The sequence below is a fragment of the Notamacropus eugenii genome, chromosome 3, assembly GCF_028372415.1.
Source record: "Notamacropus eugenii isolate mMacEug1 chromosome 3, mMacEug1.pri_v2, whole genome shotgun sequence".
Lineage (NCBI taxonomy): Eukaryota > Metazoa > Chordata > Mammalia > Diprotodontia > Macropodidae > Notamacropus > Notamacropus eugenii.
Window position 1 is genome coordinate 69,097,371 of NC_092874.1, and position 22,996 is coordinate 69,120,366.

Here is a 22,996-nt window from a genome sequence, read left to right on the forward strand (position 1 = left end):
ACTCCAAGTACAGGTGGGCCTCTCACCAATGTCCCATGCCACATAAAGTAAGATATAGCATTTTTTAAGAATGGTATCCTAAGTAGGTCTCCACCTCCAGCAAGGGACTAAAGCAAAATCATCAAGGAAACACAAAAGGAACAAAAATATTGTACCACAAAACTGAAAATTTGACTTTTATCTGCACCTCTTACACCTGTACCAGGGGAATTCACAGTCTGCACTAATTGCTTGGCAAAGTGACGAGAGTAAACAGTTCTTTTAATTCACTGGCTCAGTATAAAACGAAGCTTTCACTGCCTTGTGCAGTCTAAGAACAAAGCTCTTGCTTCACCAGGGTATTATCTAGAATACTTAGAAGTAGCTGACACTAGACACATAAAACAGGATGTGACAGGATAGGGGTCTACCATATAGTTTTCCTCACTAAACATTTTCCTTCCCTAATATCTGGAAGTTTTCACAACCAACAAATTTCTAGCCTTTAATTGTACTGTATGTTTAAACCATTCCTCTTATCTTTTCTCCAAAGTTTTTCAAGGCTTTCCACTTGTACACAGAGTATAATAATATTTATAGGAAAAGCCATCTAATCTGAAGTTGGATAACTATAGAAAATATTTCAGGGGGCAGAGCCAAGAAGGCAGAGTAAAAGCATGGACTAGCTAGAGTTCTCTCTGTTAGCCCAGCCAAACGTCTGTTAAAAATGACTCTAAACAAGTTCTGGAGCTGCAGAACCCACAGAATGACAGAGTGAAGCAAATCTCCAGCCCAAGACAGTCTGGAAATTCGATGGGAAGAGTGTATGGCATCAGCTTGGGAACAGAGTGCAGTCCAGAGTAAGGTGCACCATTACAGACGGCAGCTGAGCAGCCCTTGCGGGGACCGAATCTCTGGTACCTGTAGCAGTTTCCTGACTTTACAACCCCAAAATGGCAAGCACAAATTGGAAGGTCAGTGGAAAAAAACTGTGGGACCTATATGAGAGAGTAGCGTTACCGGCCCCAGTCCCAGGGCAGCAAGGGGCAGAGCAGCAGCAGAGGCAGAGGCAGCTGCTGTGACTGTTTCTGGAGTTCTAAGCCCACAGACTGTGGGAGAATGGAGCAGTTGACAGTACACCCTCCTGCCTCCACTAGAAGAAGAGAACTACCTTGCCAAAGGGTCCAAAAGTCAAATAAATGGCTGGGGAAATAAAAACAGGAAAAAGAATCAGACTATAGAATCTTACTCTGGTGACAAGGAAAATCAAAATATACAAACAAAAAACAACAAAGCCAATACTCCTACATCCAGAGCCTCCAATAAAAATATGAATTGGTCTCAGGCCATGGAAGAACTCAAAAAGGATTTTGAAAACCAAGTAAAAAAAGTAGAGGAAAAATTGGAAAGAGAAATAAGAGTGATGCAAGAAAATTATGAAAAACAAGTCAGCTGCTTGATAAAGGTGACTCAAAAAATGTTGAAGAAAATAACACTTTAAAAAATAGAGTTAACACAAATGGCAAAAGAGATCCAAAAAGTCAATGAGGAGAAAAATGCCTTAAAAAAGTTGAATTGGCCAGAGGGGAAAAGAGATCCAAAAGCTCACTGAAGAAAATAATCCCTTAAAGGTTAGGATGGAGCAGATGGAAGCTAATGACTTTATGAAGAATCAATAAATTATAAAACAAAACCAAAGGAATGAAAAAAATAGCAGACAGTGTGAAATACCTCAATGGAAAAATAACTGACCTGGAAAGCAGATCCAGAAGAGACAATTTAAAAATAATTGGACTACCTGAAAGCCGTGATCAAAAAGAGAGCCCAGACATCATCTTTCAAGAAATTATCAAGGAAAACTGCCCTGATATTCTAAAACCAGAGGGTAAAATAGATATTGAAAGAATCCACCAATCATCTCCTGAAAGAGATCCCCAAAAGAAAACTCCTAGGAATATCGTAGCCAAATTTGAGAGCTCCCAGGTCAGGGAGAAAATATTGCAAGTAGTCAGGAAGAAGCAATTTGAGTACTGTGGAAACACAATCAGTATAACACAAGACCTAGCAGCTTCTACATTAAAGGATTGGAGCACTTGGAATATGATATTCCAGAGGTCAAAGAAGCTAGGATTAAAACCCAGATCACCTACCCAGCAAAACTGAGTACAATACTTCAGAGAAATTATATTCAATTTTGTTTGGTTCTTGTTATTGTATGTCTTTTGTTCTCAAAGAGGCCCATGACATCAGGAAGTAGATGTTATGACTTGTAAGTGAATTGGATTTAAGTGAGGGAGGGCTGTGCAAACTCACTAGCCTCACTCTCTTCTCTGGAGTCATCTGGGTCCAGGGGCAAGATATAATTAGGGTGACTGAAGATGGTAACAGATGCAGTGGGAGGCCTTGGCTGTTTTAAGTTAAGGTCTTTCCCAGGTCTCAGTTTGTTTGAGGCAACTCTCATTCAGTAATAAACACTAGGTAAAAATGAGGCAAAACAGGGCCTCTTTTACCTAGTCAAAAAGTAAAATAAAATCAATCTGGGAGAAAACCCTCATGGTTTCTGGCCAAAACCAAAACAATTGCTACTTACACTAACTCTGAGCCATCAGAGTGCAAACAATGACCAAGTGACGCTTGGGCTGGGACCTACTGTTGGCCAAGCAAGGACAGCCAGAATGTTTTGGGTTTAAGGCATGGTTCATAAAAAAGAAATCTAGCCAGTAAACCCCATGATATCTTGCTATGTTTCAGTGATCAAAATTTATATTCCTTTAGGCAGACAACCCTCAGGTAAGGGTATGATTCTCTATGTGAACTGAGGGAAGAGAGGAGGGAGAGGAAGAAGGAAGGAAGGAAGGAAGGAAAGAAGGAAGGAAGGAAGGAAGGAAGGAAACTGCAGCTCTGGTCTTTTCAACAGGAATGCTTGGACACCTATTTTATTAAAACTTTTTTTTAATCCTATAGAATTATATTTAATTTTGCTGGGTAAGTTATACTTGGCTGTAAGCCCATATCCTTTGCCTTTTCAAATACTGTATCCCAAGTTCTCCACTGTTTACTACAGTGTGGCTGCTAAATGTATGTAATCCTCCTTGGTACTTGAATTCTTTCTGACTGCTTGCACTATTTTTTCTTGATTTTGGCTATGATTTTCTTGGTAGTTTTCATTTTGAGACTTCTTTCAGGAGGAGACTGGTGGATATTTTTTTCTATTTCTACTTTGCCTTCTGGTTCTAACAGATCTGGGGAGTTTTCTTTGAAATATGATGTCTACGCTCTTTTTTTGTGTTATGGTGTTTATATAATCCAGTGATTCTGAAATTTTTTCTCTTTGATCTGTTTTCCAGGCCAGTCATTTTTTGTTTTAACTTACATTTTTCTTCCACTTTAAATGGACTTTTAAAAATATTTCTTGTTTCCCATGAAATCACTGGCTTCTACCTGGTCCATTTAAATTTTCAGGAAGTTTGTTGCTTGGACAAGGTTTTGTACCTCTTGTGCCATTCTGTCCATTTCTTTTTATCCCCTTAAGTACTCTCCTTCCACTCATAAAAAATTTTAAAACTCTTAAAAACAAAGAACAAAATAAAGCCAAACCTCTTGCTTTATTTTTTCCAAGAATTCTAGCTGAGTTTGTACACAGAATATGTTTCCCCCTCCCCCCTAGGCATAGCTCGTAGATGTTTTGGAATGGTTCTTTTCTTCTGCATTTGTATCTGGAGCATCACAGCCACCACAATAGCTCATTATAGTGTGGTTCTTTTTCTGTTTGTCCATTCTTCCAGCCTACTTCCTTACTTTGGACTTGAGGCTGAGCTCCCCTATAGCTCCACTCACCATCCTTATGACTTCTAAATTAGAATGTAAGCTTCTTGAATGTAGGCACACTCAGTTTCCTGTCTCACTCCCTAGTACTTAGGATAGTATTTGGCCCATGAGTGCTTAATGAATGCTTTTTCATTCATGCACAGATACTGCCCAGAGAAGGGTAATTATAAAGATGAAGAGCATCGAGTCTGCTTCACATAAAGATTAGTACCTAGAAGCACCTGTGTGCATATTCTCGGCCCTTTCCTAAAAAACTCCTCCAGGGTGAAGATACTCTGAGAATATCTACTAAAAATGGGTTTCACAAGTTTCCACCAATGTTTGCTTTGCCTAGTCAGCCAGAGCACATACTTGGTTGACTACAAGACGCACACCAGCAGTAAGGAAAGTACGTATAGAAAATATCGATTGAAGGAACTGGAAATGTTTAGCTTAGACGTGAGAAGTCTTGGGGGAATCATGTAGCTGTCTTCAAGGATGTGAGGTTTTGTCATTTGAAAGAGGGATTGAATTTGTTCTGATTGTCCCAAGAAGGCAGAACTAGGGGAAATAAGTGAGAGCTTGATATAAGGAAAAATTCCTAACAGAGCAAGACATAAAAAATGTGGAATGAGATACCCTAGGAGGTAGTGATTTCCCTTGACACTGGAGTTCTTTCAGAGAAGTCTGGATGATCATTTTTTTTGTTATGGTGCAGAGATTCTTGTTTTAGTTTGAGCTGGACTGGATATCTAATAAGACATCTAAGTGAAATTCCATCATTCTGTGAACAGTCTGTGAGTTCTTAAGGCACTCATATTTTTCTGGCAAGATACAATGCGTACAGAGAAAATACAAAGCAGTTTCAGCAGAGAATGCTAACAACTTGGGGGATCAGGGAAGGCTTTGTGTGCTGGCTGAGAAGATAAAGGATTCTAAATTAAGGTAGAGAGAGGAGAAGGGATTCATTATAAGGACAGGTGGGGTCTAGGAGGGACATTTTATTTAAAAGCATTGAGGCAGTCTGACTGGAACACGGATACATGAAGGGAAGCAGAAGGAAATAAATCTGGTGCCCAAGTATGGCAGGCTTTAACAATGCCAGGTTAAGGCTTTAGTCTAAAGGCAATAGGGAGCCACTGAAGATTTTTTTGACAAGTACATATAGTGGACAGATTGGAATAAGGGGAGATTGTCTTCCGGGAGGACAATTACTATTGTAGGGCTGTGGGTGTGAAGTGAGGAGGACAATGCCAAGGAGACAGAATCACAGAATTTGAGTCAGAAGGTATGTCAATGGCCAATTACTCTTCAACCTACACAGAAAAGGAATTCCCACTATGACACACTCAACAAATGGTCTTCTAGCCTCTGCCTGTAGATCTTCAAATACAAGGGATGAGGGAGGGCAGGCAGGTAGCATGGGAAGGCAAAAGGGTGTTTTTTTCAAGTTTCTGGGGTCAGCAAGTAACTGGTATTTGGGTCCCTCTGGTAGGATTAAAGAAAAGCTCCCTCCCAAGGCCAGCTATTCCAAGATGGTAGTCAGTGTATGCAAAAGGCACCCCACAAGTGGAGTAGGCACTCACTCCCTAATCCTTTGGTACTCAGGCTCAGGATGCTGGAGCTTTCCATTGTGTTAGGTTTTGTCTGAGCTGTTGCATACTTGTGTCCTTTATCTGTTCATTTGCTTTAAACTTAAGAACTGGCCAAAATTGGATTATCAGTTTCAAGAGGGGGAATATCATCTACGCTATAAACTATTATTTAGGAATTTTGAAGACAGTTGCTGTGTTTTAAGGAGGCAGGTAACTTTCCTTTTCTATGAATAATTCAGTATATGAAGAAAAATGAATGATTATTACAGAATCCTCCGGGGGGAGGAACTGGTGGGGGGAGGACACAAACTTTGATAATTTTATGCATTTAACTGATTTAAATGTAAATCACAAGCAAGTATATAGTTGTTTGTATTGATGTTTAACGTCATTAAGGCTCCGAGAAATAAAACTTGTAGACAGAGCTAAGAGAGAATACTAATGGAGTAGCCATGGTTATATAATTCAATACAGAATTATACTAACCTATCAACAGTATACCATATATTAAAAAAAAATCCATAAACTTGTTTTGGATTGGTTGGCTTTCTGTACAGCACTCTCGCCTCTCAGGATTTTTTTCATTCTTTATCCTTTTTGCCCATGCTTGAAATCCTTCTACCTTAGGAGGACCTGTGAAAGCTTGTTTACCTCCTGCTATGATCTTCAGTAACTAGGGACAGCAGGTATGGTGATGGAGTGGCCAGGGCTGCTGGATTATTTGAGTGTAGGAGTTCTGGGCTGTAGTAGGGTTGAAAATCAAGAGGACACTTGTAGTACATCTGGCACCAATGTGCCAAACTCCAGGAATTCGGTACAAAGCTGCCCCTGGAGGGGCAAATCAGCCTAGGTCAGAAACTTAGCAGGTAGAAACTTCTATGAGGAAAGGGGAAGCCTGTGAGTAGACACTGCACTTTCAGCCAAGGCTAGATAGGGAGACTTAGTTGGAAAAAAGAACCTAGGGCCAGCATGAGACACTGGATTATGCCCTTTGCAGAGGGTGACTGACCTTCAAACACCCAAAGCACTCAATTCCTCAACCTACTCACCAATCATAAGCTACTCCCCCACTCCACCTCAGCCACACACAAAGATGGTCATACCCTTGATCTTGCAATCACTTACAAATGTACCATATTCAAGAATTCTGAAACCTCCTTATCCAATCATAATCTATTGGCTTTTCACTACTCCCTCTGCCTTCCAAAGTCCTACTGTTCATCCATACCATGATCTCATCACTTGGCCCCTCAATTCTCTTCTACCTCATCTATCCTTTTTTCCTCATCTTGACCTCTTGAACCAACTCAACTCTACACTGTCTTCTCAGGAACTCCTCACCAGTTACAACCTTCAAAGCCTCAGCCTTGCATCACTCCTAACCATATGCTGCTGAACAAAGGTGGAGAAACTGTTCTGACTGGGTCCACTACACCTCAACTGGGCCTGCAGGGAAGCTCTTCAATCTTTTTATAGCTGCCTTATCAACTCTGTAACCCACTCTATATAGCAGCTCCTCCAAACCTTTTCATCCTTCCTGTTCAGTCTTTTACACCTTACTTTCTTTTTTATTATTTTATTTTTTTTTCATTTTTAACAGTTCATATCACATAAAACAATTCCAACTTTTGGTCAGGTGATACTTCTTCTAAAGCATTTACAATATAGACCACAAAGGAATTTTTTTTAACATTAACCAACTGAAACATAAATACCAACTATGTATGCTAACTTCACAAGCCCTTGACCTAATTGTCTTCATGTTATTACTGAGAATTAAAGGACCCTAACTTATTGTTGTTGGTCTAAAGTCCTAAGCCTAATGGCTTAATTTTAGACTTAGCCTCGGATGTTCCCCTCCAACAATCTATAATTTAATGGATCTGGTATTAAGCTTACAAACCTTTTGACTATAGGAAATTGCCATTAAAAGTAGGGACATTGCAGGGAAACAATATCTCCCCAACTTCATGTCAGTTGCAGGTAGGAGTAGATTGTCAACTTGCATTCAGTCAGGCTTAAAGTCTGCCAGGTGTCAGTGGGGAAACTAAGTCAAGAGAATCCTACCTCAATCCAGGCTGAACAGCCACTCTCCCACCCTTCCCATGAGATCACCTTTTGTAGTTCATACCAGCATCTCACAGGCTTATTGGCTTTATGGATTGGAGGCTCAGACTGCCTTTCTTGCTATCCATACCTGGAGTTAGACTTAGAACAGTCAGTTAATAGTCCCATAGCATCTTAAAATAGCAAGTTTCAATAACCAGGTTTCAGATATGACTACACCTTACTTTCTAACACATACTCTTTGGTCAGTAACAGAAGCCTCCAGAATGAGATAACAAATCTCTTGCCCCTTACTATTTTCTTAGGCTGTTCTCCATGCCTTCATCTTCTCCTTCCTCATCTTCACCTACTAGCTTCCCCTTAAAGGCCAACTAAAACCCCACATTCTACTGGAAGTTTTTCCTAACCTCTCAATTCTAGGCCTTTCATCTTTTAATTATTTCCTATTTGTCCTGTATATAAACTGCACTGATTTTTTTGTTGTGTCCATTATAAGCTCTTTGAAGGCAGGGATTTTCTTACGCCTTTTTGAATCCCCAGCATGATGGCTGCCACATAAAAGTTTAGTTATTGATTGAAAAAATTAGGAAAATTACAGGTTTTCTTATGAAGTTACTGAGTTCTGTTTTATTAACGTATATACATGTGAGTAATGTTTAAATGCTTTCCTTTTGTGTTGGAATAAGATACCTACCCCATAAGCTTCTGATATTGTATACTGGGAACCGTTTTTGTTCCACTCTTTTTTGGAGCTCTCTGTAAGCCATAAGAAAAACTGAGGTTGGTGGGGATGAGATTGGGATGGGAAACTTTATGAGCCAATGAATATGATAAAGGGAGTCCTCAGGGCTAAACTTGGGCAAATCAACTGGTACAGGCCAGGAAAACAAAAAAGACCTTACACTTAGGCTAATTTGAGCAGGATTCGTTCATGAGGGTTACGTGGATGTAGGGGCAATTGCCTCTCCCCCTCTCCACCTGAATCAGATAAAACTCAAGACATCCCACACTTCAAAGCTTGAAAAGATCTTCTAAGATCTTCTCTAGGAGACAAAGTAGGGGACTTTTTCATCTCCCACTGTAAGCCAAAAATTAAAATTTTAATGTAAAAAAGGAAGATATAGTCTCTTGTAAGCTCTCTTTTGCTAAGACCTACCAGAGCCAATACTTCTAGTATTGACTTCAAAGCCAGGGCCACTATTATGAGGCACTGAATTAGGCCTTTAGCAAAGGACTAAATGGTCAAGTTAGGAAAACCAAAGGTTTCAACACATAATTAGCTAGACTGACTGTATTAGGAATACCTAAACTTTTGGAGTTGTGATACCAAGACATTTATTCAATTTTTTTCCTGATTCCTCATGTGCTGTGATATGTGTATAAAAAGCATTTTACTCCACAGGGCTCCCTAAAAGTCTTAGTGCAGTTTGAAAAAGCTGAAGTTGAAAACTTTTGGGGCACTGTATCCAAGGGAAGTGGTGACACTCAGGGATGGTGCCAACCAAGACTGATCCTCATGTGGGTATCGAGCATTCTCAATTAATTTCATTACTATTTAACTCTCACCTTTGTTTCTGACATTTTCTCTTATCTGTACAGAATTAAGTTCCTAGAGAGGAGTGTTTAATAGATAATAGTCTCATTTTTGATTTAGTGGGAAAATGTCTTCACACTTAGGAAGGCAAAACATTAAGACGCTATCATTCAACATGGAACCTGTATTCTTAATATAGTAATAGGTTTTTGTTGTTGTTTAAATGTTTTCCAGTTATGTCTTAACTCTTTGAGATCTGTTTGGATGTTTTTTTTGGCTAAGATACTGGAGTAGTTGGCCAGTTCCTTCTCTACCTCATTTTATGGAGGAGCAAACTGAGGCTAACTGGGCTAAGTTACTTGTGTAGAATCACATAGCTAGTGTGAGGCTGGATATGAACTTAAGTCTTCCTGAGTTCAGGTCTGGCACTCTATCCACTGTGTCACTTAGTAATAATAATAATATTAGTGGAACTACTAATAAAAAGAATATTGCAATGGCACACCTGGTTGTCACAAACTATTCCTAGAGGCAGAAATTAAAAGGAATAATAGCAGATTTGCTTTAGGATGTCAGAAGAAGGGACATGTGTTATTATATAAAATAGAATCTAAAATAACAAATGTACTTGAAGAAATATTTGGTTATTTTTGGGGCAAATTGATGGGAGTGGAAGTATTATAGTCATTACTGTGTTCAGGCATGATTTTTTTTTTTTTTAAACTGAATGAATGGGAATAAACCTATGTTAAGGATAGACATGGCTCTAGGACTTGGAAGTCATCAGTGATAATGAATAATAACATTCCCTCCACTTCTAGAAGCTGAAGTCTGGCTAGTCCTTGGTCCATTTTTTCTTTCAGAAACAGAGGGTCTCCTGGGATGGAAATGGATTCTTCTCCAGATCCACCCTGTCCCTTCTGATAGTCCACCTACTCCTTCTACTCACTCTCATCCCAACCTATATCCCACTTACAAAATGACACAATCAGGCTTACCTGCTGGGCCGACTTTATAAACAGAAACGGTGTGACTCCAGAGGCCTCTTTACCCAAACCTCTTTCAATCTTGCTCCCTGTTGCCTGAAATGCCATTAACAATGAACAAAGACTTTCATCCAATAATCCAAAGGACTCAAAATGGAAATATCTTATTAAGCTAACAAGTTGCTTAATTTAGTCACTTTACAGTATAATCAATGAATAAATGAATACAATGATCTAAAATCTTTTCTCATAATCAGTCAGCAAGTGCCTACTAAGTGCACATACAAAGAATGAAACAGTTCCTACTCTCAAAGAGGTCACACTCTAACCTAGAGACAAGTACATATATATGTATATACAAAATAGAGTAAGTACAAATTAAGTACTAGGTGGTTAAATCCAAGTTAGTCAGGGAAGGAGCAGAAGGGTGGTAAATGAGAGGAAGTTTCTGAAGGGGAAAAGAAAGAAAAACATCATGAACCTGACATCGCCTCGGGTATACTGTGCTAGCTTCAATTGTGTGGATAAATCCGAGCTGTATCAAGAGGTATATTTTTGTCTTGCACATGTGTGTGGCTTAGGCAGCACATTGCTGTTGGGGCATAAGATATAAGCCAACATGGACTGAAGGGCTTATCATTAATACACATACACACACACACATATGTATATATATTTAGAACACAGTTCATTCTGAAAGGATTCATTCAGATACTATTTACTGACATTGCTTAATTTTTTTTTTTATTTTCAAAGGGAATATTCTTTAAAAATAAGGAAAAATAGCTTTTCAAGAGAAACCTGCAAACATTCAGATATTTTTCCAAAAACTAATCAATGTACATGGCATTTAGTTGTATAAATTTTAAAAAATGTTTTACCGGTAAAATGAAAGTCTTTAAGTAAAATTTAAAATTTGTAGTCATTCTGATTTCCAACATGCTTTGTCATACACTGTGTATATATCATCACATCTGAGTCTCTCAACAACCCTGTAATGTATTACAATTATTAACCCTATTTTAAAGATAAAGAATCTCAGGCTGTGAGAATAAATACCTTGTCACAGGTCACACAGTATCTAAGTGTCTGAGGTATAATTTGAGCCAGTGTCTTCTTGATTTTGAGTTCAATGCTATATCCATTATACTTCAATAGCAACAGTAACAGTAAAATTAATAATAAGCAGCGGGCTAATTAAACCTTGTCTGCTACTGCTTTTCCTTTGAAGCTGATAGCCATAAATATATGCTGGGGCACCTTCTCCACTGCCAATAGCAGATCATGCTCATTTACTGACACAATACACACTGATAGCTCCCATTCCTATTCTTTGTCAGATGTAAATGAATGTTTCTGACCTGCTAAGCTAGGAGTGCCAGGGATGTCAACAGTCAACATTGCCCAACAAAAATCAAGCTCCTTGAGGCCAGGGACTACCTCCAAGTGCAGAGCTTGTTTAGCTCTGTTAGAACTGGGGGAAGATACAAAATTGAATGAAAGAGTAAGTACTTTGAACATTTTTATACAAAAATAATAAAAGCTAGCATTTACATAGCATTTTAAGGTTTGAAAAGTGCGTTACAACTGTTATCTCATCCTTTTTTTACACCAGCCAGGGGAGGAGGGTGCTATTATTCCCCCTGGACAGATAAGGAAACTGAGGCAGACAGATTCAACGTGTTGTCCAAGATTATACAGCCACATCTAAACTCAGTTGTGACTCCAGGTCCAGCACTTGATACAGTGCTGTGTGTGACGCTAGCTTCCTAGCTTCTTCTAAGTAAGAGACTTTCTGCTGTCAAGGAGCTCACATTGTGATACAGAGCTAAATACACACACACATATGTGTATATATATATATATATGGAGAGATGGAGAGAGAGAGAGAGAGAGAGAGACAGAGAGAGAGAGAGAGAGAGAGAGAGAGAGAGAGAGAGAGAGGAGTGAAGGGTCCCTGAATGGATGCAAAAGACAGTCATTTGATAAGTCCTTTCAGGGCAGAATGGTGGAATAAGATGATCAAGTTTATTACTGAGCTCTGAATTGGCAGAAAGTACAGGTGGGGGATGCTTGGTCCAAGGGAGGCAGTTGCTAAACTGAGTGGATTTGCTCTTCCAGGGAGAAGTGGGATATGGGTAGGAAAGATGGCAAGATGGTTAAGGAGATCTGCATGGGATATGGTTTATTTTAAGCCACAATTTCTACATTTATGAAAATTTGTTTTGTGTAATATGACACAAACACTCAACTACTAAACTTGAGATTACATAGTTCATCAAACAACTGAAAAATTAAGTGCTATGAGATCCACAGGGGATTTTTTTTTTCAGGAAGAGTAAAAATAGGGAGGCTTTGGAGAGGATTTAAATTGGGTCTTAAAAGTCAGGTTGAATTTCAACAGGAGAAGGGAAGGAAGACATTCCAGGCATCCAGATAACTAACCTGAGCAAAAGCAGGGCAGTAGAGCATTTAGTGGTGGGAAGGAGGGGGCAGGTTGGTGAAACATGAAAGCACAGTGGTTTCAGATGTCAGACAAAGGCATTTGATTTTTACTTGCAAAGTGATAGACTTAACAAAGGCACATCATAACCAGAATAGTGGCAGTGGAAATAAAGAGAGATGCTGCAGAAGTGGAAGCAGCAGGACTTGTTGAGTGTCTGAATATGGGGGGGGGGGGGGGAAGGGAAGAGTGAAGGATAACACCAGGGTTTCCAATATGGGGACATAGGCGCTTCTATTGACAGAAATAATGAAGGCGCTGGTTTATGTAGAAAAACAAGGACTGCTGACGTGGGGAGGTGGAGGTGCTGACTGGCTATTTAGATTAACATTTCCACTGGGACTGGAGCCCCAGAAAGCAGGTCCTGATAGATTTGAAAGGTATTTTCTTGAAGAGTCATAAGGTAGTTGAATCGAGGGAATGTAAGCCATTGGCAAGGAAGAGAGTGTCTACAGAAGCAGAGAGAGAGCCAAAGACAAACTGTAACTGGGGAAAGAAGACTAGTTAGAGAAGTTAGAAAATGTGGGGTCTCTGAAGCTGAGAGTATAGAAAAAACATCTGGTAAGTACTTACTACCTGCTAAGCACCAAATCATAAGTGGGAGATAAAAATGCAAGCAAGAAAGGCAGTTCCAGACCCTCTTACATTTTAAGGAAGGGAATACAACACATGAAGGGTGCACACATGGCAGTGGCCTGCTGGAGGCCTGGTCCAGGCAAGACTAATTTGCCTATCAAAGTCCAGGGATCCCCATTAAAAGGTAAGTTCCTGGATGACAGAGATTATTTTGCTTTTAATTTGGTCTCCAGCCTTTAGCACATTTCAAAAGTGGCAGTGAGATCAAGGATTAAAAAAAGGCCATTGAATTAAGGGACTAGCAAGTCACTGGCAACCTTTGAGAAAACAGTTTTATTAGGGTACTGGAGTTAGAAACTAAATCATAAAGAGCAGAATGAGGAATTGGAGTCATCAATCGGGAGAAAAGAAGTTTAGCAGTAAAGGGGAAAAGATGGGATGTGTTGGAATGGCAGCTCAATGGATTAGAAAAGGAAAGGTGTTTTTGCACTGGGGAGATTCAAGTATATTTGCAGATAGACGAGAATGAATGAGGAAAGAGAGGAAAAAACAGAAAAAAATTACACAATAAAAACAGACTTTGAACTGTGATCAGTGCAGTAACCAACCACAATTCCAAAAGCCCATGATGAAGCAAGGTCTCCGCTTTCTGACAGGTGGACTCAAGATGCAGAACAGAACATTTTTGGACATGGCCATTCTGGCAAGTTATTTTGCTCAGCTATGTATTTTTGTTACAAGAGTTTTTTTCTTTTTTTTCCAATGTGGTAAAGTGGGAGGAACTAGGGGTAGAGTGCTATCCTACCTAGCCTGCCCCCTCTCCTCAAAAAAAGGTCACTGAAGCACTTGCAAAAACACACACACATAAAACAAAAAAATCCCCAAAAACTCCCAGTGGAGAACAGAAGACTAGGACCCACAGAAATGGGCAGCTTTAAAAATTGCGTAATGAATTTATTATATACTTAAATAAAAGCAAGCTGGACACAGGAGATTTGTAGTTTCATGAACAATCTTTTTTTGGTCGTAGTTCTTGTCCAATTCTAATTATCATCAAATTGTTTTCTTCAGTTAACTTTTGCATCTCTTTTTCCATCTGTCCAATTATTCCTTTTAAGGAATTATTTTCTCCAGTTATTTTTTGTACTTCCTTTTCCATTTGTCCAATCTTCCCAGTTAGGTTTTGTGCTTCCTTTTCCATTTGTTTAATTTTCCTTTATAAAAAGCTGTTCTCTTCAGTGAATTCTATTTTCATACTTTTAAAATCATTGGCCAGTTTTTCTTCTATTTCCTTCTTCAGCTCTTCCAAGACTGCTCTTTGTGCATGTGAACAGTTCATAGTCCCTTCTGAAGTTTCAGATGGGAGTACAGTCTCAATACTGACCTCTTTGGTATTCGTGTTTTGGTCCTTGTTACCATAGAAAGATTCTATGGTCTTTTCCTTCTTGCTCTGCTTCTTCTTACTCACGATGATGACACTTTGTGTATTGTGGCCTCTGGTTCTTTCAGGTACAAGCTAATGAACCTGGTGCTGAGCTGGCTGATGTGAGAAAGCAAAGGGCAGCTGCCTTTATTTTGGTTTTGTGTTTCCCTGGATTAGCCCTGAATCTAGCTTGTTAAGTGTCGGGGAGGGGTGGTCTGGTCAGGAGAGATCTCAGCTGAGCTAGAGCAAAGGCAAGCTCAGGGGTGGGTGATTCTGGTTGCTTTAGTGTCTTCCCATTTCCCCTGAGGCATGGCTAGGCTCCTGGTGTTGATGGCTGTTGGCTCCACCCTGCTGGGGTCCTCTCCTCCGGGTTTGCTGAGATGGGGCTGTCTGGGATAGTTCAGGTCCTGTGCTGTGCTTGGCTATTTTCCTAGCCTCAGATGCTATGAGACTGTTTGCCTCTTCTGCTGATCCCACTGATCCAAGATTTTTCTGGGGAAATATTTTATGGTTCTTTCAAGGTCAACAAGGGGAGGGGAGAGAGCATTTACTGATCACTCTGCCATTTTGGCTCCCAGAAGTTCAAGTAGATGACTTACAGACATTTAATCTGTGGGCTGATGGTCTCTGGTACAGCTGCTGCAGATAGCTGGGGCTCCATCTGCAGCTCTCACTCGTTCTGCTTGACTCTCGCCCTAAGCTGCTATCCTGCTGTGCTGCTGCTTCCTCAGGCCAGGGCTTTCCTGCTCAGCCCTGCTGCAGTCTGGAGCATTGCACTGTGTGCTGTATGCTCTTCTACCCCTGTGGAACAGGACCTTCCAGTCTGTCCTGGGCTGTGAAACGGCCAAAGTTTGTCTCCTATTGGATTCTGCACCTCCAAAATTTGATCAGATTCTCTTTTTAGAGGTATCTGAGGGAGTTTGGCTAAGAGCTTAGGTGAGTAGTTGCTCTCACTCTGCTGTGCTGGCTCTGCCTCTGTGGTTCTAAAATAGATATGAACATGGTTATCAGCTGTTAAGCTCAGACTAAAAAAAATAAAATGAAAGAGAAAGAAATAAATGAGAAGATGACTGGTGGAAGCAAGATAAAGGGAATAGAATTTACAATGTGTGTGTATATCCTTTGTTGCTGAAGAAGACCATGCCATCAGAGAAATGACATGACTTGCATTTGACTTTTGTTTTGAGTGAGGGAGGGCTGTGTAGGTCACTAGCCTCACTTCTCCTCCAGAGCCATCTGAATCCAGTGACCAGATATTCATTAGGATGACTGGAGATGACCCAAGATGAGGCAGTTGGGGTTAAGCGACTTGCCCAAGGTCACACAGCTAGTGAGTGTCAAGTGTCTGAGGTGAGATTTGAACTCAGGTCCTCCTGACTCCTGCACTGGTACTCCATCCACTGTACCACCTAGCTGCCCTAGAATTTACAATATAAAAAGATGGATTAGCCTTAGTGAAAAATAGGTATACTTCTTTTGTGATCCAAGTAAAAGAAAAAGATTATTGATTTTGAGGAATCCAAGGAGGCTGAGGGAGCTTATCTGAGATGGCCTCAACCTTCCCAGAAAAATAGGACAGCTAGGTCACCAGCTGTAATGGAAGTGGTAGGTGGGGGAAGGTAGGCATGGACAGGCTGATTTTAGAATACCCCATGCTAGGGGTATAATAATAATATAATATAATACAATCTGTTTCATAGATCAAGAAGTCTAAATCCTTTGTCCTTGGGTCACACAGTCAGTACTAGAAGTGTCCATTCAAGTTTTCCTGCCCTCATACAGGATCTTAGCTGTTCTCCTGGAGGATTGCTTTTTTTTTGCAAACCAAGGCTGACTTACTAGAAAGCATCTTGCTGCTGCTTTGCCTGCTAGATCCTTATTATCACCAAGATTTTGCAGCTGCTGTGAATCTTCACCCTCCTACATTCAAGTTTTCTCCCTCTAACAGAATGAGCTCACGGGGAGGGAGGATCATCTCTAGGGAGTGGATGGAGCACTAGGAGGAGAGTCAGGAAGACTAAGAGTTCAAATCTGGCCTCACATACTTAGGAGCTGTGGGACCCTGGCCAAGTCCTTTAACTTGTTTGCCTCAGTTTCCTGATCTGTAAAATGGGGACAGTAAGGATTGTTGTGAGGAGGAAATGAAGTATTTGCAAAGTGCTTAGCAAAGTGCCTACCACATTGCAGGCACCATATAACTGTTAGCTAGTGTTTAGCACAGGGATTAGCACTTAATGAATACTTTTCCATTCCATTCCAAAAGCTGATCTAAGTAAAAGCCAAGAATTTTCTTTTGGAAACGAAACTGAGAAAAAGTAAAACTATACATAGCAATTATGAACACAGACAACAGGTTTTTATGACTTATGCGGAGTAAGGATCCCTGTAAATGGAGAAATTCCACTAATATTGTGTGGCGCAAATTACTGACATTTATATAATGCCTGATGTAATATATATTATTAACATAATGTCTTATATATTATCTTATAGAATAACTTCTATTTTAACCTCTCAGCTCTTTGTGATGGGCACAATGGTTATTCTCACTTTACAGATCAGGAAACTGAGGTTTAGCAGTTAATGATCACGCAGCAAATGAGTGTTCGGGGCTAAAGTGGAACTGAGATACTGTAAACTTCAGGTCCTTGACATTCTTTGTAAGCTCCTGGAGGGCAGAGAACCTTTATTTTTACTTTTGTATCCCCAGCACCTTGCCCAGTGCCTGACCCACAGTGACTGCCCATAAACGCTTGCTGATTGACGCTCCTGCCCTGGTTAGATTGGATAAAGTAGAAGATAAGCTAAAATACGGAGGCTAAATGTCAGTAACTGGAGGACAACTTGTAGCAAGGTGAGACTGGCAACTTTCCAAAAGGCAACATACGGTATCGATTTTTTTACTGGTACCTAGGCAGCTAGCGGCTCATGGGGTGAGCACCGGGCCCAGAGTGAGAAGACCTAATTGAAGCCCATTCTCAGACAAGTCTCCCCAACTGCAAAAGGAGGATGATGACAGCACCCACCTAGCTCCCAGGCAGCCTTGGGGCAGCGTATAAATCCTGGCTGTTCTCACTGCCTGGGTCTCTGCCAGGCCCCGATGCAAAACCGTAAAGCAAAATTTCTTTGCCTTAATATTGCGTCTCCTTTCCCACTACGTTCCAGGGCCCACTCCAGAACTGCTTAGTAGAATAACTTTCGGATAATTTTTCCAAATCAGGGAAGCAGAAAAAAAGACTCCCCCCTCCATCCCTGCTGCCCAACAGAACGGGAAATCCCAGGCCTCACGCTCCCAAAGAACCAATGGCGCGCGCCCCAAACACAGGCTGAAAATGCCGAACGTTCAGAAACACAATTCCAGACTGGATTTTATTTTTTCCCAACACATACGTCTAGAATAAGAGGAGCACTGGAGGTGAAGAAGGAAGACCAACCGGTGGGAGGAAAGCCGGGGGTGCGACTCGCATAGTTCTCGGAGGACGCAGGGGAGGCCGGCAGGGGAGGCCGGCAGGGCAGGGCCGGACCGAGGCCCCCGGCGCCGGCGGGGTACAAGGCCCGAGCCTACAGACTCCCCCGGCTGCGGGGTCGGACTGGCCATGGCGGGGCCTCAGTCCGACCCTCGTCTCCTTCCCTCCATACAGGTACCCGCATAGGCCTCGAGGCCTCCCTTCCCTCCACGCCACCTAGGGCGGACCCGGAGGCCCCGGGCGGAAGCCCCGGCGCCGACCTCGGCTTTCCTATAAATCCCTGTAGCGTAAGAGCGGCGGGGGGCTCTAAGCCGGACACAAATGTCCTTCTGGCCCTCGGGGTGAGCGCGGTCCGTACCCCCTTCCCTCCCGCAGTAGGTCCGCTCCCGCCCGCCCGGGCCGAGGCACCCACCAGCCCCTCCTCCGAGGGCAGCCGCCTCCACGGCGGGAAGCCGGTATCGAACTTCGGGGCGCACCACTGCCGCAGCAGCTTAGGCTTCCTTCGGACACACACAGAAGGCGACCAGAGGCCTCCGGCGCGCTCCGAGGAGAGGCGCAGGGGCGGAGGGGGAGGGGAGAGAGGAAGGAGGAGGAGGACGTACGCATGGGGAGGGAAGCGGCGGAACCGGAAGGAGCCGACGGGTCGCGAAGAGGCGAAGTACGCCGAGTTCGGCGTTCGGGAACAGGGAAGGGAGGGGAGACGGAGGAAGCGCTAGGGGAGGAGCGGCTTGGCGGAAACTGCCGATGTTTTCCGAAGGCGGTGGCGTCCGAGTTCCCCGGATGTAGTTGGAGGAGCGGCGGCAGCGGCGGCGGCGGCACCAACAGCGGCAGCGGCGGCGGCGGCGGCGGCGGGAGGAGGAGGAGGAGGAGGAGGCGGCAGCGGCGACGGCGACGGCGGGGGGAGGAGGTGGAGGAGAAGGAAGAGGAGGAGGAGGAGGAGGAGGGGGCGGCGGAGGAGGAGCAGGAGGAGGGGAAGGCGGAGGAAGCCGTCGCTCTCCGCTGGGCCGAGCCGGTCGCGTCTTCTTTCTCCCCCCTTCCCCCCGGTGCGCCGCTGCCGCGGTGTAGTTGGCGCCGCTGCCCCCGCCGAGAGCGAGCGAGCGAGAGACGGACGGAGCGAGCGGGCGAGCGAGCGGGAGCGAGCGTGTGCGCGGCGCCGGGGGAGGGCCATGGCCCGAGAGCGCCGGCGCCAGTAACGGAGCGGCGCTAAGACCCGCTGAGGGGGTGCTGGCCGCCGCCGCCGCCGCTGCCCGTCCGCCCGCCCGCCCGCCTCCCGCCTCCCGCGGCCCTCTCCCCCCCTCCCCGACACACACACACAGGCCGGGCATTGATGGTAATGTATGCGAGGAAACAGCAGAGACTCAGTGATGGGTAAATCCTCTCTCTCTCTATGTCTGTCTCTGGCCGGGCTGGGGCCGGGCCGGGCCGCGCCGGGGGCGGCGGGCGGGGAGGGGGATGTTCCTCCTTATCGAGCTCGGGCCGAGCCGCCATTTTTGTTGTTAACCCCGATCCGGGCCGGCCTGCGAGGAGGCGGCGGGGGCGGCCGCGGGCCGGGCCGGGCCGCCGGGGGCTCCTGGGCGCCGCCGCCCCGCGGCCGTGCGGTCGGCCCGGGCCCGTGGGCGGCCGGCCTCGGGTCCTGGGGGGCGGGGGGGGGTTCTGCTCGCCTCTCCCTCTCGGGGTGTTAATGTCGCTGTCTGTCTTCCTGTTTTTCAGCTGTCACGACCGGAGGGGGGACTCGCAGCCCTACCAGGTACCAGCCGAGTCCTAGGGGAGGGACGGCCGGGGAAGGCGGAGGGAGGGACCGACTGCTGCTACTCGAGCTTAGGCTTCAGCCGTCGGCGCAGGCCCTGCGGGGCAACGAACCCGAAACCAGCCCCCCGGAACCCCACGAAAGCCGGGCTCGGATTGGTGGAACGACTGCCCCCGGCCCGCATGGGGGGGCCCCGGAGAGCCCACGAGCCCAGCCCGGATATTTTAGCGGGGAGGGCAGAGAGGGACTAGTTTAAATTTTGGGGGGAGGGCGGTCTTCGTGAGTGGCAGCCTGCTGAAATTTTAAAAAGGCAGCGAGTTGATTCTCTTTGCTATGGGAGTGTACCAAAAGTCTGAACCCCAGTCCGGAGTGATTTCACTGCCTGTTCAGAGTAGGAGCCAGCCCTGGACACTTGGGAGCTATGTCCTGAGGAGACATCGGGGATTCGAGGGGTTTTGGTTCCTTTTCAGGGCAGCTCTTGACCAGTGTCTCATCAGAAATTACGTAGGACAGTCCTTGTGGTTCTTTGAAATGGATGACTTTTCAAAAGCTATCAAAAATGGATGACAGCTGTCAGAGGACACTTAGGGGTCTAAATGAGAGGGATCTGCAGATCCCTCAGCTAGTAATCCTCTTATTCAAAATTTCTTGACTTCTTGTGCGTTTGTACCTCAAACCAAGTAAGTTACAACGCACTACAGTGTGTCATACAGCATAATATTTGTTTTGAAGATGTTAAAGGATAGGTCATGTTTTCCTTGATATAATTGCACATTATAATAGCCTGAAACGACCTGCTTAATTCTCTAAGGAGAATGTAAGTCTGGTTCTATTACAAAGGCAGCACTTTTTCAAAGTTATCCTCTGCATTTTAATTTACCTTTAGAATTAAATATTTAATAACGTAGGATCCCAGAGTTAGAAAGGAACCTTAGGTTATTTAGCTTTAAAATTAAGTATTTAGTATCATAAGATCCCAGAGTCAGAAATTAAGTTACGGTTAATTTAAGGTTAATTCTGATTCCTTTTTTTTTTGCATGTACAGAGATGAAATTTGTGATTAAAGAGCTTCTTGTAAATGAAATCCATTGGCGCCTGTTTAGATACATAGATGAATTTTTAGGGCAGAAATGGATGACCTAGTACTCAACTATCGATTTCTTATGCTTTAACAATCCCTAGAAATGGATAATGGCTAAATTGGGTGGATAAATAGATACCAAAATGTCCAAATAATTTGGGGAATATAGACAATAGGAAATCACCATGAAACAGTAGACAGAATGCTGATAGTATATGATCAGAGGATTTAGGTTCGTATCTCAGTCTGTTGCTTATTACCTCTGTGGCAGCAGCATGCCACTTAAACTATCCTGAACTTCTGTTGCCTCATTTATAAAATGAAGTAGTGGGACTATATGACCTTTGAGTCTCTTTTGACTCTCACTGTATAGTATTATAAGGTCATTTCTGTCCCCATCCCATCTTTCCCAGAAAGGTTTATTAAGGAATGATGCCCCAAGATCGTTTCAAGCAAATATTCTGAAATATTTAAATGAGTGATTAGAGATCTCATTATTTTGAATCATTGCTATTTATAGACACATTGACTTCTTGAATCATGTTTGATTAAAATTGATGTTTTAAGTCATAAAACTTAACGAAATAAATTTCATGTTGTCATAATTAAGGACTCAAGTTAAAGGTCTGTGCTTTTCTTTGTATGATATTTTGTAGGCTCTTAAATATTCATCGAAGAGTCACCCCAGTAGTGGCGATCACCGACATGAAAAGATGCGAGACACCACAGATCCTTCACCACCAAATAAAATGTTACGACGATCTGATAGTCCTGAAAACAAATATAGCGACAGCACAGGTCACAGTAAAGCAAAAAGTGTGCATACTCACAGAGTTAGAGAGAGGGATGGTGGTAAGTAGTTTTACTTACAAAAATTTTGTACCTATTGAAATTTTTTTTTTTTTTTGGTACGGTCAATCAAAATCAATCTATGAAATAGAGAACAGAATTATGTTATTAGTGGTGAACTCTGCCACTTTTATCTCATCAGTGTTCTTTATTTTTTGGTCAGAATATTTTGATCCTTTAACTTAATCTAGAAGTAAGATGTACATTTAGAAATTGAATTGGCTTCACCAAGAAGATTCTTAACGACTATAATAGTATTATTGGTTGGGACATGAGGAGAGGTTAGGAATTGACTGTGGGTGTATATAGAAAAGAGCTCTGATTATTTTGGAATCAGGAAAATAAATAGAACCAATCTTTTCACATTTTTAAAAAAGGCATAAAATAATTTGAATTTGATTGTTTTTTTTAATTGCTCATTTTATTTAAAAGCATTCAAGTTCATATCTTTCTGATAACTTTTAAATCCTCAGAGGCAATTGAAAACCCAAGTTTGAGATATCTGTGGCAAATGTAAGCAATTGGTAACACTGAAAGTATTTCCTAGCTTTCTTTTCCACTTTCCTCATGACCCTGGAGATATCTTCATATTTTTCCCCTTATAGATAAAAATTTTTGTGAAGTAATATTTCATATTCTAATGAATGACTACTTTCTCTATTCCTGCTTACTTGACCAGTTGTACTGCTTTCAATAGTGTTGAACTTTTAATGCAGTATCCTATTTAAGAACTTTGCATCAGAGATTCTGCTTAGTTTAAGATGGCTCTGTATACTTCTATTATTGTCACTCAGCTAAGCTATCATTAATTTCTAGTCTTAATTTTTTTTAAATTTCAGTTAAAGTACTTAAAATACTCAAAGAGTTAAGTGCTAATTTTTTCCTGCCTTCTGGATAACCTCTGTTATTTAACCAACAACACATAAAATCATCATACAAGTTAACTGTCTTCATAGTATAAAGAATCATAGAGATAGGGACTGGATCTGTGATTTTCTTGGTGCTTGAAACTTTATCAATGGGTTTCTGAAACTTTCTTTATCAATACAAGTCCATACCTCCACAATTTACAGTCTTTAGAGAGCTGCCTAGGGCAGATAGGTGCTAGAGACACCAAGTCAGTATGTATCAGACCTGGGACTTGAACTTAGGTTCCTGGTTCTGAGATTTGCCCTCCAGCCATTGTGCCACACTGCCCCGTAGGATGATCTAGATAGAAAATGATCTCTTACAGTGGACTTGGTATGGCATATGGCACCCCAGTTTTCTGAGTCTGCCACTAAATTTTTAATAATTTGTATTTTCTACTTGGTGATCCTGTGATTGCATTAGTGGGGGTATATCCTCTACTTATACAAGTTGAAAACCTATAATACTTTGCT

The 22,996-nt window shown here is 42.6% G+C and overlaps 2 protein-coding genes across 4 annotated transcripts in view; one reads left to right on the top strand and one right to left on the bottom strand.

The window, feature by feature from the left end:
- The window catches only part of LOC140531813 (uncharacterized), a 42,350-nt gene extending 23,088 nt beyond the window's left edge, over positions 1 to 19,262 (bottom strand). Inside the window, exons 1-4 of the mRNA XM_072650521.1 lie at positions 19,248 to 19,262; positions 18,350 to 19,140; positions 11,330 to 11,442; positions 9,981 to 10,064 (exon numbers count right to left, since the gene is read on the bottom strand). Of these exons, the coding sequence (XP_072506622.1) occupies positions 10,045 to 10,064; positions 11,330 to 11,442; positions 18,350 to 19,140; positions 19,248 to 19,262 (939 nt within the window). The 3' untranslated portion in view covers positions 9,981 to 10,044. The remainder of the gene's footprint in view (positions 1 to 9,980; positions 10,065 to 11,329; positions 11,443 to 18,349; positions 19,141 to 19,247) is intronic.
- The window catches only part of WAC (WW domain containing adaptor with coiled-coil), a 114,219-nt gene continuing 110,378 nt past the window's right edge, over positions 19,156 to 22,996 (top strand). Inside the window, exons 1-3 of one of the 3 annotated variants that reach the window (XM_072651837.1) lie at positions 19,156 to 19,305; positions 19,648 to 19,684; positions 21,422 to 21,617. In XM_072651837.1, coding sequence (XP_072507938.1) covers positions 19,265 to 19,305; positions 19,648 to 19,684; positions 21,422 to 21,617 — 274 coding nt within the window. In that variant the 5' untranslated portion in view covers positions 19,156 to 19,264. The remainder of the gene's footprint in view (positions 19,306 to 19,647; positions 19,685 to 21,421; positions 21,618 to 22,996) is intronic. The other 2 variants (XM_072651838.1, XM_072651836.1) reach the window with 2 other exon arrangements.